Raw genomic sequence first — 12,155 nt, forward strand, 5'->3', positions numbered from 1 at the left:
CTTAGCAGGGAGGTTGAAAATTAACGAGAGCAGATGCGTGTGTGCTGAGCACAGAATCTAATATACAGTAAGTGCTCAAATGTTCAAAGAGGCAGATTAGAAAACAGTCTAGGGAGGAAGAGACAGAAGAAAGAATGTGTCACTTCACCTTCAGCCTCTGCATCTGTATCTGCATCTGTGTCGGCCTCTGCATCAACTTCTGCATCTGTATCTGCATCTGTGTCGGCCTCTGCATCTGTGTCGGCCTCTGCATCTGTATCTGCATCTGTGTCGGCCTCTGCATCTGTATCTGCATCTGTGTCGGCCTCTGCATCTGTATCTGCATCTGTGTCGGCCTCTGCATCTGTATCTGCATCTGTGTCGGCCTCTGCATCAGCTTCTGCATCTGTGTCAGCCTCTGCATCAGCTTCTGCATCTGTATCAGCCTCTGCATCAGCTTCTGCATCTGTGTCGGCCTCTGCATCAGTATCTGCATCTGTGTCAGCCTCTGCATCAGTATCTGCATCTGTGTCGGCCTCTGCATCAGCTTGTGCATCTGTGTCGGCCTCTGCATCAGCTTCTGCATCTGTATCTGCATCTGTGTTGGCCTCTCCATCAGCTTCTGCATCTGTATCTACTTTGTGTCAGCATCTGCATCAGCTTCTGCATCTGTATCTGTATCTGCATCAGCCTCTACATCAGCTTCTGCATCTGTATCTGCATCTGTGTCGGCCTCTCCATCAGCTTCTGCATCTGTATCTGCATCTGTGTCAGCCTCTGCATCAGTATCTGCATCTGTATCTGCATCTGTGTCAGCCTCTGCATCAGCTTCTGCATCTGTGTCAGCCTCTGCATCAGTATCTGCATCTGTGTCAGCCTCTGCATCAGTATCTGCATCTGTGTCGGCCTCTGCATCAGCTTGTGCATCTGTGTCGGCCTCTGCATCAGCTTCTGCATCTGTATCTGCATCTGTGTTGGCCTCTCCATCAGCTTCTGCATCTGTATCTACTTTGTGTCAGCATCTGCATCAGCTTCTGCATCTGTATCTGTATCTGCATCAGCCTCTACATCAGCTTCTGCATCTGTATCTGCATCTGTGTCGGCCTCTCCATCAGCTTCTGCATCTGTATCTGCATCTGTGTCGGCCTCTCCATCAGCTTCTGCATCTGTATCTACTTTGTGTCAGCCTCTGCATCAGCTTCTGCACCTGTATCTGCATCTGTGTCGGCCTCTTCATCAGCTTCTGCATCTGTATCTACTTTGTGTCAGCCTCTGCATCAGCTTCTGCACCTGTATCTGCATCTGTGTCGGCCTCTTCATCAGCTTCTGCATCTGTATCTACTTTGTGTCAGCCTCTGCATCAGCTTCTGCACCTGTATCTGCATCTGTGTCAGCCTCTGCATCAGCTTCTGCACCTGTATCTGCATCTGTGTCAGCCTCTGCATCAGCTTCTGCATCTGTATCTGCATCTGTGTCAGCCTCTGCATCAGTTTCTGCATCTGTATCTACTTTGTGTCAGCATCTGCATCAGCTTCTGCATCTGTATCAGCCTCTGCATCAGCTTCTGCATCTGTATCTACTTTGTGTCAGCCTCTGCATCAGCTTCTGCATCTGTATCTACTTTGTGTCAGCATCTGCATCAGCTTCTGCATCTGCATCAGCTTCTGCATCTGTATCTACTTTGTGTCAGCCTCTGCATCAGCTTCTGCATCTGTATCAGCATCTGTGTCGGCCTCTGCATCAGCTTCTGCACCTGTATCTGCATCTGTGTTGGCCTCTGCATCAGCTTCTGCATCTGTATCTACTTTGTGTCAGCATCTGCATCAGCTTCTGCATCAGTTTCTGCATCTGTATCTGCATGTGTGTCAGCCTCTGCATCAGCTTCTGCATCTCTGTCAGCCTCTGCATCAGCTTCTGCATCTGTGTCATCCGCATCTGCATCGACTGTGCGTGAATGAGCCTTCCAGGACGCCAGCAGATATGATAACTAAGTATATTAAAGGGTGGCAAGTACTGCAACAAGAAAGAAAAACTAGAGCTGGAGAAGAGACGGGGGCGTGTTACAATGTTAAATAAGGTAAGTTTTATTGAAAGGTGACATTTAAGCACAGATCTGAAGGAGATGAGAAAGTGAGTCATGCAGGTGTCTAGGGAAAGAACACTCTAGGCCGAAAGGACAGCGCGCAAGCGTCCTAAGGCGGAAGTGTGCCTGGCGTGGTGGAGGCACAGTGGGGAGGCCAGCGAGGCCCAGGCGGAGTAAGGGGGAAGGGGAGGGGAGCAGACACACAGGGTCTCGTGGCCACTGTAGGGTCTTTGGCTTTTCCTGAGTGCAGTGGAGAGCCATGGGATGTACTGCACAGAGGACACTCTCTCTCCCTGTGGCCACTTTGCTGAGAAGAGATTGCAGGAGGCAAGGATGGAGGTAGGGAGACTGTCAGGAGACAGGCTGGAAACCCAGGGCAGAATCACGGGCTCTGGGTGGATTCTGAAGGCAGAGCCAGGAGAGCGCCTGACAGATGGGAAGAGGGGTAAGAGAAAGAGACGTCAAGGACGGCACCCCGGTTTCTGGCTCGAGTGACCGTAAAGAAGGGGCTGGTTAAGAATGGGGGCGGAGCTGGTGTGGGGGCGGACAGGAATCAGGAATTCATTTTCAGACTTGGTGGGTGTTCAACGTGTTGAATAGGCAGCTGGTATACAAGTTTGGAGTCGGGGAGAGAAATCTGGGAGTCACTGGCATATAGATGACATTTAAAGTCAGGAACACGCACTGTTTGTCAGATAGATGCTCTAAGCCCGTTGATGTGAACCGAAGCCTTTTAGTGAAGTCACGATGATTACTCTTATTTTGCGGATGCGGAAACTGAGGCTTGGAGAAGAAGTGACTCGCTCCAAGTCTCACAGAGCTGAATTCACACCCGATTACCTGACTGAGGGTCTGCTCCTGGTCCCTTGACTTACAGTGTCCCCCTTATGGCATGGCATTATGAGACATGGATAGAATTTGGTTTGAGGTTTGGGCAATACAGAAAAGATGACAGGAGCAGCAAAGCAAGTCACATAGTGAGGAAACACACTGATCCTCGTAGAAATTGAACCTGGGGAGCCGCAAGGTGAAACGGAATAGACAGGGAGGGACCAGACTGACGGAAGGGCTTAAAGACTGACCTGGTGAGTTTCACGTGGAGGGAGACGGAGGCAGGGAGCCATGACAGTTCCTAAGGAGGGCGTTTCTTAGTGAGAGCCGTCCTGGAGGAAGAGTCATCAGACACAGGCTTGCAGGCTGGGCGGGGTCAGGCGGGACCACAGGAGAGGGAGAAAAGTCATTGATCCCGCCTGGGCGTGAAGGATCTGGGCTGAGGCGGTGAGAACGAGGTGGGAGCGAGGAAGCTGGGCATCACCCAGTGGAAGGTATTGCTGAGCACAGTCGGCCTTGTGGGGGCCGGAGGCGAGGAATGAGTCAGGGCGAAGTTCCATACCCAGACTGGTGGGACGGATGAGGAGGCGCAGAATGACGCTGGCCCAAACAGAAAAAAGGGAAGTTGGTTGCGATGGAAGTCGGTCCAGCCTTTCTTGTTCTTGGGGCTGAGTGAAGCAGGAGGGAGCAGCTGTCGGCTCCTCAGGAGCCCATAGTCCAGCACGGGCGACAGTGTGCACAGCGCTGGCTAGACCGTAAGGTAGAGCCAAGTCCTCCTCCGCTACAGGCAAGAGGAGGCCAGAGGAGGAGGTCAGGTCCAGGGGGCTGTGTTTGATCAGTCACTAGTCAGGGCCGGGGACAGAGATTTAGGAAGTGTCCATCCGAAGGCCCAGGGCCTGAGTGGATGACATCGAGAAGGGAGAGGTGGTTGACTGAAGAAAAGACAACCCCCTAGGGCAGAGCTGCAGGCAGATTTCTGCCCCTTTCTAGCTCTGTGTGTCCTTGGACCGATTTCTTAGCCACTGTGGTTGGCCCCCGGCTGCCTCATCTGTAAAATGTGGATAATAGTTCTTACTGCCCAGGGCTGTTGGGAGGACAGTGTAAACCCACAGCGACATCTGCTGACAAGCCCGCCCTGCCCGGGCTGCCGGCTCAAGGATGTTACTGAGAAGAGAGCCCCTCGGCGCGTTCCCCTAGGAAAGAATCACGTCCCAGATCCTGGGGGCAGGACTGTCGAGAAGGGAAACGGTCCCAGTGATGACAGAGAGATTCACTGAACCAGCGGGACACCTGGAGCTCTACAGACATCATCTCAGTTCATTCTCCCAGCAATTCCACAAGGGGGCATCTACCAGCGTGCCCATTTTACAGATGAGGAGAGTGAGGTGCATAGGCTTGTCCTTGGTCACACAACCAGGATCAGGTAGAAGAGGGACTGGGACCACAGCTGTAGATAATGCTTCCAGCACATCTGCTGGTAACCCCTGCCCTTTGCGAGGGGATGACAAGTTCAAGGAGTGGCCGTGGGGGGTTTGACAGGCCTGGAAAGCGTGGTGTCCCTAGAGCTGCAGGGCCAGAAACCACATTACTAAGAATCACATCACAAGTGGGCAGAGAGGAAACAGTAGTGGGAGGTGCAGGCTACGTAACAGAGAAGCTTGGTCATGAACGAAAGGAGAAACAGGAGGGCAATGTGTTGGGTGTTAGGAGGAAGGTGTGCTGGGGTCAGAGAGCGGCCTTGTGGCAGCAGAGAGACTAGACTGTATTATGTCATCAGCAAAGGGGAAGGGGACCACGGGATGGGAGGGCGTGAAGAGCCAGGACACTGGCGTGTAACGGAGGGGAGGAGGCCCTTCGGGATGGAGAAGGAAAGAGGCCACAGAGGAGAGTGGGGGCCGGAGAGGGAAGTGAGGGTGTGCGCGGCAACCTGAAGAAGGACGGGCGTGAAAAGCCACAGCTGGAACAATGTAGGTTCTGAAGGAGGCGGGCACGGACACAACCCACGAGGCGGCTGTGAGCTAGATGGGGAAGGACTCAGTGCCTCGCTGGGTTCCTCTGCCTCCTCCAGGACGGGGTCCAGGTGTCTCGTGAACTGGCGGGGCACACTGGGTCAAAAATAAGTTGTACCAGGGTGAAGGCACTCCTGGGATAGAACACAAGCTGGGTTGTTGTAGTTCAGAAACTTGTAAGTGTCCATGCATCAATCAATTCATCATCCATCCATCTATCCATCCATGCACCCATCCATCATTCATCCGTCCATCCGTCCATCCATCTGTCCATCCATCCGTCCATCCATCTGTCCATCCATCCATCCATTCATCCATCCTTCCTTCTATCTTTCCATCCATCCATCCATCCATCCATCCACTCATCCATCATTCATTCGTCCATCCATCCATCCATCCGTCCGTCCGTCCATCCATCCACCCATCCATCCAATCACCTACTTCTTCATCCATTAAATAAGCATATTTTTATGGAGCACCTACAGGGTGCTAAGTCCTGTCGGTACAAGCTGGGACATAAAAGAGATCCCGTTTTCTAGGAGTTCACAGCTATGAACCAATGACCACAATGCAATCAATGTGAAGGGAGCGTGATGGGGAAGTGTGTGACCTGGGAGGACACAGAGGACAGCGGGGGCGGAAGGGAGGAAGTGAGGGCTTCGGCCGAAATCTGAAGGAGGGTGGGAATGAAAGGAAGTGGGGTGGGAGGGAGCAGGAGAGGGCCCTTGACAGGAAGAACGGCCTGCACACAGGCTGGGGTGTCAGTGAGAGCCTAGCATTTTCCAGGAACCGAAAGCAGGTTGAAAGGCGAGAGCACAGCGATGTGGTGGGTGGTGGGACTGGCGGCAAAGGGTGAGGCCGGACAGGTTGGCAGTACTCTGGACCTCACCCCGAGAGCAATGGGGGGACATTGAAAGAACTTTGACAGTGAGGAGCCTTGCTCAGATTTGTGTTTTGGAGAGATCACTGGACTTCAGGGAGGAGGACAGTCTAGAGGGGCAAGGCTGGAAGCGGGGAGCTGAATGTGGGGCCATGGTCCAGCAGAGAGATGGGGCGGCAGCCATGTGGATGCTGAGGAGATGGGTCACATCCAGGTGGCCGACTCACCAGGTCTTGCTGGCGGCACATGGGAGGGGAGAGGTGACCCTTTGCGTCTCTGACCTGAGGAATCAGACTGACAACCTGTCGGGGACGACTGACTCATCAGAGAGCGCATCAGGCCCTTGGGACAGGGCAGCGGGACATACTTTGGGATTGGGGGATGGGAAAAACACTTGGGACCTTGACCTCTCAGCCACCACGGGCAGGGTCTGGCTGTAGCTGTCAGAGGACAGAGCTGAGTAGATAAAAGACTAGATTTTTATCGAGATGCTACGTGAGACCCGGGCAAGTCACTGCACCTCTTGAAGCCTCAGCTGACACGGGAATGACCTGCGGTGACAACGTCGCCATCCCAGTGACACTGTCATGTGCAATTTGCCATGGAGGACGATAAAGTGCCTCCACCCCAGTGGCCTGTCCCCGCTCTGTAACCTGGGGCTGAGTTCTCCCGCTCTGTAACCTGGGGCTGAGTTCTTGGCGTTGAGACACAGCACCCCTGGTCCCCCCCAGGACACAGTAGAGCCAGCGGTGGCGCAGGAACCCTCATTCCCTCCCTTCCAGGGTAAAGGACCCAGAGCCCGGCTGGCCCAGCCCTTGCAGTGAAGCAGGGTGCTGCATAGGGGGGTATCGATTCCCTCCATCTGGTCTACCCAGAGGGACTCCCGCGGCAGCATGTGGGGGGGGGCGTGGCAGGAGCACAGGCCATGTGTCTGGCTGGCTCGAGTCAGAGGTGTTGAGACAGGGAGTCACCATTGCTGTCTCCTCCCACTCAGATCCAATTTCCCCATGACTGTTTTCTCACGGGCCCATGTCTGGCTCGTCTCCGTCTGTGCCCTCGTCCTTCCTCCAGCGGGAGCCACCTGGCCTGCGGCCCCTCCATGGAGCTCTGCCTCTCTGCTGCCCACTCCGAGGAGCAGTCCTGGTTCCCCTGGTGGGCCTTCGAGTGGCAGAGTCCGCACCGCACCGTACAGGTCTTGAGGTCCTTATCACAGGCCCGGGCTCCAGGACATTTCATCTGGAAGGTCCCTTAGAATCCGCTTCACAGCCTGGGAGAAGCGAGGACCGATAAACTGGTTAATCCCTGGTGAGGAAACCACCTGAAAAATATCCCTGGTCTCTGCGGCCTTCCAAGTGAGGCCAAGGGGCGCGCTCGGCCCTCCGCGGCTTCTCTGCGGCCCCTGCTCAGTCTCAGCTCCTTGCCCTTTGGCCCTGCGGTCACTCTGCCAAGCCTCCTGGAAAGCCCACCATGTGCCGGGCACTGTGCTTGGAGCTGCGGACGCACATGAAGGTGTGCAAAGCAGACACGCCCCTGTCCTCAGGAGGCTCACTCTCTCGGAGTCACGGCTAGTCTTTCTCATCCACCGGCGCTTTGTGCTGTTTCCCTCACACATCTCTGCGTAGTCCCTCCCCTGCACCTCTGCTAAGTGGAATGCCTGCCCCTCCTCTTGGTATGAATCCTCCCACCTGCAAGGCCCAGCTTACTGGCCACCGCCTCCAAGCAGCCTTCCAAGTTAGCCAGTAGCATCCTCTCCCTATCTGGGCCCTGCAGTCCTTTATCTCATCTGCACGTCCCCATGTGGAGCCAGGCCTTGCCATCCAGCCCCACCAGGTTTGAAGCCCCCCAAGGGCGGGGGGTGCATCTGACCTCTGCGGCCCACCACCCAGCACAGCCCGCACAGCCAGACGCACAGCAGGCACGCACCCGCTCGCTGTCTGCTCTGTTCCCCTCCCTCCCCAGACAGCCAAGCAGCCTGCACCCGGCCCGGGGCTAGTCCAGGCCTTCTGTTCCCGCTGTTGTCATGTTCCCTAGAAGGGACAGGGGAATTTGGGTCCTTCTAGAGAAAAGTGCTGAGGTTGGGGGGACTTGAAACCCACTCGGGAGTTTCCCCAGCAGTGGGCGTTGGGGCCTCACCATTACCAAACTGCTACTCATCCTCGTAACAGTCCCTTGTTGTCCTGCACAGAGCATTCGGGGACCTCTGTGGCAGGTGGAGAAGCCACAGACAATGGGCAGAAGCCACTGGGCAGAGGTCGTGGGGAACAGAGAGGTCAGGAGACATTCCATCCGAGACGGTCAGCAGCAGCAGACACCTTCCCCCCGCCTCCTCCTTGGACCCAGGCCCTCCCAGGGACCTCTGGGCTTTCGTGACTCCTCCAGGCCCAAGGCTCTGCCTCCAGCGGGAGCTTCCCCCTCCCCAGCCAGGGTATGCAGGGCACCAGCACCCCTTCGCCCCCCAGGCTGGCCTCCTCCGCCTCAGCAGGTCGGAGAGTGCGGGGTGCTCCTGTTGGAGGTAGTGATTGCCCCGACCTCTGCAGGAAGCTGGTGGCAAACGTGAACACAGGCAGGAGGGCCCCACCCCCCGCCCCTCCACGGCGTGTGCACGTGGAAGGCTTCCTGGGGGAAGAAGGAACGGTCCAGCCAGGCAGGCTGGGGCAGCAAGTGGGCCCAGGCTCTGGCTTGAGGAGGGGGTGGGGCTAGGGGTCTCTGGCAGGTGATGAGACCCTAAGAGAAGCAAAGAAATGCTGGCGTGAGGTCTGCTAAAGGAGGACCCTCTCTTCCTCAGGTCTACCATCTCCGTGGGGGCCCTGGGACAGTCCAAATGTCCCTCTGCAGGTGATGAAACTGAGGCCTGGGGTGGGTTCGGGAGCTGCCCGAGGCCACGCAGCGAGGTGACGGGAGAGGCTCCTGTCCACAGGGAGCTTCTCCCACGGGCAGGGCGACGCCCTGTGCCCGGGAACTGAAGCCGCCGCAGCCCCCCAAGGCGGCCCTGGGTGGGGAGGAGGAGGAGGAGCACCTGGCCTGTCCCTCCCACGGTCTAGCCCAGTGTCCCGGTTTCCTCTCTCAGGTCTAGCCCAGTGTCCCGGTTTCCTCTCTCAGGTTCACCGTCGGGTTACGGTCTGAACACCTGCTCCTGCCGAATGTGGCTGCCCAGTTTAGACAAATGCACATTTGGACTAAATGACGAGTTAAAACTGGCAGGTTCGGGCCTTCTGTGCCCCAGGGGAAGACCCTGAAGTTGAATTTGGGGAAGGACCCACAACCAAAGTTGTCCGGGCCTCAGGCCTTTCCAGAATGAGATGGGAGCTGTGGCCCCCCCTGCAGGGAGATGCCCGTGCGCCCATGCGGCCAGTCCCGTAAGGCGAGGAGAGGCCTTCCTGCACCCTGAGCCCCTGCGGGCCGAGCTAAGCAGCCTCTTTGGGCCCCCGCCTGGCTATCCCCACTCCCAGGACAACCGTGCATAAGGGAGGCTCAAAGCAGGACGAGCCCAGTTTAGGATAAAACTTTTTTTGTTCTTCTAATAGAGGAACCAAGAAAGTATCCCGGCAAAAGGAGAAGTGTGTTGTTATGGTCCCCGGACACGTACCCCACCAATGTCCCCAACTGAGTGTGCCCACTCTCTCTGAAAAGCCACAAACATTCCAAGGCTGGACTTCGAATGAATCATCTCAAATTCTCCGAACTCCGCTGGTCTAGGGAAGGATGGGAAGACAAGGTGACGGAAGGTGGGGCAAGATCCCCAAAGAAGTTAAATAGGTCGCCTCCACCCTCGGCTCTCATCCTGTCTCCCCGAGCAGAGGGACCCACACGCAGACACCGTCGCCTGGGCTCCTGGTACCATGACCCCACTGAAGGTGCTGTTCCTGGTCACCCTCCTCCTGGGGGCTTTCCTGCAGGAAACCCGTGCAGGTGAGAGCAGAGGAGAGGACGGGCTGGGCACTGAGGCCACAGCAGACACACACACGTGTTTGTGTGTTATCTGCGCCTCGTTTATTCCTGCAAAGATGTGCGAGGTCGGCAGCATAGGATGTTGAGGGAGGCATTCAGAGGAGCATAATGATGAGGGTGATAAAGGCCATGAAGTTGATGAGGAGAGGGAGGAAGAGGAGGCCCAGTACCTCGGGATTGGTGTGGGGAAAAACACATGCGCCCACACCTCAAACTCCAATGGGTGTGAGGCAGTGACTGGGGTTGCATTTTGGCAGCGAAAAGTGAAAAGTTCTCAAAACTATTTGCCAGTGTATGTGTTATGAATGAGTCTTCATATCTTCATATCCTTTCCCAGAGGATGTGGAAAAAAGCAACTCTCCCATTCAGTTGGGAGAGGAAGGCTGAAATCAGGCGCAAAGCTGGGGAGTGACCACCTGGCAACCCAAGGGCGGTCTCTGAGGTCACCTTCTGGGCGGGGCCACCTTCACAGTGGGCTGCACGTTTGCTCTCGTTCCTGGGGGATGGTGGGCCTGCTAAGCTCTGAGAGTGAGACAGACAGGTGACAGCCCCCGGACACCCAGAGGGCAGCCAGGGCATCTTAGTAAACAGGCTAGTCTGTCTCCCGTTTGTCTTCTTGCAAGTGTTGGATATTTGTTGTTGTGCGGAGATGAGGAAACTGAGCCATGGAATAGTGTCTTGACACCGTGGACCTCGGTTTTATCATCTGTAAAATGGGGTTTCTTCCGGAGTGCCGTCAGGACTGCCACCTGCTGCTGGGGAAGCCTCAGCCTGAAGGCTGGTCCAGGGTGCACGCGTGCTGATTCGGGGCGGTACTGAGTGTGCACAGACACACACACACACAGACACACACACACAGACATATGAGGACACATTCATGCACACATACACAAACCCTCCATGCACACACACACACAGACATATGAAGACACATTTATAGACACACACACACACACAACCTCCTAAAGCCCAGAGATATCAAGCACACAAATGTGCACATCACAGACACACACGTGACACCCCCCACATGATACACTCACAGATCCCTCCAAAAGCACAAACACACACAAACCCATCCCAAACGTGGGCCCACCCCTTTATGCACACATGAATGTGCATGTGCCGTCAGACACACCATGGACCCTCCCCATAGCCACAGACCCTCTCGAACACCTGCTCCCATGTCTTCCTTCGTAGCCCGGGGGACTAATGTGGGCCAGGAGTGTTGCATGGAGTACTTCAGAGGAGCCATTCCTTTCAAAAAGCTGGTGACATGGCACTGGACCTCAGAGGACTGCCCCAGGAGAGCCCTTGTGTGAGTCTGCCCTTCCCTCCCCCACCCTGATCCTGGGGGCTGAGTGTGGGAGTGGGAGGTCCTGGAGCTCCCAGAGGGGCCACTGGGAAGAGAGAACATGGCCTTTGTCACCCCTCCTTCACCTGGCCCTGCCCTGTACCCCACTCTGCAATGCCCAAAGGCCCAGGCTGTGAGGCCCACCCTCTTCATTGATTCATGGAGAAACACTGAGGCCCTGAGCGAGATGAAACAGCCCCGTGTCACACGGGCAGTCAGTCAGTCCCTTCCCCTGGCCTGGGCCTGAGCCAGCCCCGGGGGGCTCTGAGCACCAGGTTTCTCCTGTGCACCCCGACCTCCCAGGCTCTAGGGGGGCTGGGCAGGATGCGGTGGGTGGGGGCAGAGGTTCTAGGGCCCAGGTGTCTGGGAGGGTCAGGAGTCACAGAGGACAACGCCCATGCCCCAGATTTCCCACTGAGGCCAGGTGACTTCATTCTGGTTGGTGCAGAACGAGGCTGCCCAGGGCTCTGCTGGGCCTTCCCACGCTGACGCCCCGACGGTCCTCTCCCTGTGTAGGTTTGTCACCGCCCGGGGCAGGTCCATCTGCGTGAACCCCCAGGACGCCAGGGTCAGGAAGGCAGTCAAATACTTGCAAACCGTGCGGCCTTGAGATCTCCCGGGATCATCTGGAAACTTCCGATGGCCTCAGTGTTCGCTACCCCAACCCCCAGCTGCCCGGGACCGGTGGGGACCCCACAAAGGGGAGCCCTGTCCTCATTTCCGAACTGGAACCCCGGCCTAGAAAGTCCCCAATTAAAGTCTCTCTTCCTCAGTCTGGGTCAGCACACTCTGTCCACCCCAGGCGGTCACCCGGAGGGGCCCTCGGAGAACATCTGCCCTGCCCTCGACCGGGACAAAAAAAACCCGAGCCTTAGAGGGGGTGTGGGCAGGCCCTGGTGGGAGGCCGGGCAGGGTGGGCCCGAGGGGGTCTGCGGGAAGAGCAGAGCAGGGCTGGGCAAGAAGCTGACGCTACCGGGTGTAACTGTCCAAACCAATCCCCCAAGTGTGTGAGTTCCCACCCGGCATAACTTCGCAGCAGCTGGAAACGGTTCTAGTAGCTTCCTCTCCCTCCAC

The 12,155-nt window shown here is 56.4% G+C and overlaps 1 protein-coding gene across 1 annotated transcript; it reads left to right on the forward strand.

Moving 5' to 3' along the window:
* Window positions 1-2,379: 2,379 nt before the first annotated feature.
* CCL17 (C-C motif chemokine ligand 17) lies at window positions 2,380-11,853 on the forward strand. Its single transcript, XM_066243355.1, has 4 exons — window positions 2,380-2,401; window positions 9,580-9,691; window positions 10,928-11,045; window positions 11,598-11,853. The coding sequence occupies exons 1-4, from the start codon at window positions 2,396-2,398 to the stop codon at window positions 11,689-11,691; spliced, it is 330 nt and encodes a 109-aa protein (XP_066099452.1). The 5' UTR covers window positions 2,380-2,395; the 3' UTR covers window positions 11,692-11,853.
* Window positions 11,854-12,155: the final 302 nt, after the last annotated feature.

The sequence above is a fragment of the Saccopteryx bilineata genome, chromosome 9, assembly GCF_036850765.1.
Source record: "Saccopteryx bilineata isolate mSacBil1 chromosome 9, mSacBil1_pri_phased_curated, whole genome shotgun sequence".
Lineage (NCBI taxonomy): Eukaryota > Metazoa > Chordata > Mammalia > Chiroptera > Emballonuridae > Saccopteryx > Saccopteryx bilineata.